General features: G+C 46.5%; 1 protein-coding gene and 1 non-coding gene across 2 annotated transcripts; both read right to left on the reverse strand.

Annotated features, from left to right (window-relative positions):
* Nucleotides 1-13: 13 nt before the first annotated feature.
* On the reverse strand, nt 14-86 carry PPTG_20526. Its single transcript has one exon. It is a non-coding gene; the product is annotated as a tRNA-Ile (tRNA).
* Nucleotides 87-788: 702 nt separating this feature from the next.
* On the reverse strand, nt 789-893 carry PPTG_21902 (hypothetical protein; the record flags this gene model as incomplete). Its single annotated transcript, XM_008900604.1, has 1 exon — nt 789-893. One exon carries the CDS (start codon nt 891-893, stop codon nt 789-791), a length of 105 nt encoding a protein of 34 aa, XP_008898852.1.
* Between the last annotated feature and the right edge of the window lie 109 nt (nt 894-1002).

Genomic DNA, 1002 nt, shown 5'->3' on the forward strand with positions numbered 1-1002 from the left:
GAAAAGAGCAAAATGGTCATACAGGGGCTCGAACCCTGGACCGCAGCGTTATTAGCACTGTGCTCTACCGACTGAGCTATACGACCGCTAATCCACAACAACACAACAACACACACACAAACCAAAATACGAACCCTACCACGAAAACATGCCACGGACACGCACACACGCTGTGCCGCGCACTTCTACACTATCTTACGCTGCTCTACCGCCTCGACTTTGTCTCTCCGACCACTTCCTGTCCGACCCTCATTTACCTCCATCTTTTAGCATATTTTTTTTTTAAATATCTACAAAATGAAGATGAGCTTGTGTCTGTTCGACTGTGGAATTCACCTCCGATTAGATATCGTCGCCGGTCTCTAAATGAAGTGTCTCTACCAATATCAGAGGTTTTTACTTCACTGACATCGTCAAACACCGTTCCAACCGATCATGACATTGGTCGTTGACTCCGTTTTTCTTTCTCATACGTAACCACAAATATATTAATTTTTAATGCGTCCCGTTGAAAAATGAGTCGTGCACAGCGGCGACCGACGCATTTCTTCGTCACAGTTTGCGTCAGCTCGTGTTCCAATGCGAAGCCGCTTGTAATGCTACTCATGAGGCTGCCGCGCATCTGAGCGGACCAACGCTTTGGTACTGTCTTTCAAATACATGTCAGCCGAGACAGATCCCTTGAACTTTCTAATTCAGCTCTCGAGGTGGTTATTGGTGTGAACCTTAAAGTGAGGAAGGTCGGTGCGCCTGTATACAGACCAAAATTCAGTACAAAAGTTTCAATTCTATTCCATGTAGCCGACAAATGAGACGTTTCTAGCCTCATTGCGAGCTTTCTTTAAAGCCAAAGGACTCTCTTCATAGCCGCGCTCGTCTTGCGCATAGATCATATTGTGGACGATGGTGTCAACTGTGCAGTGGGCCTCGGAACTGTGGTGTAGCGGGATCAGCAAAATCTGCGAGATTGCTGGATCCTACTTTCCATCATTACCCAGATAC

The sequence above is a fragment of the Phytophthora parasitica genome (assembly GCF_000247585.1).
Source record: "Phytophthora parasitica INRA-310 unplaced genomic scaffold supercont2.9, whole genome shotgun sequence".
NCBI lineage: Eukaryota > Oomycota > Peronosporomycetes > Peronosporales > Peronosporaceae > Phytophthora > Phytophthora nicotianae.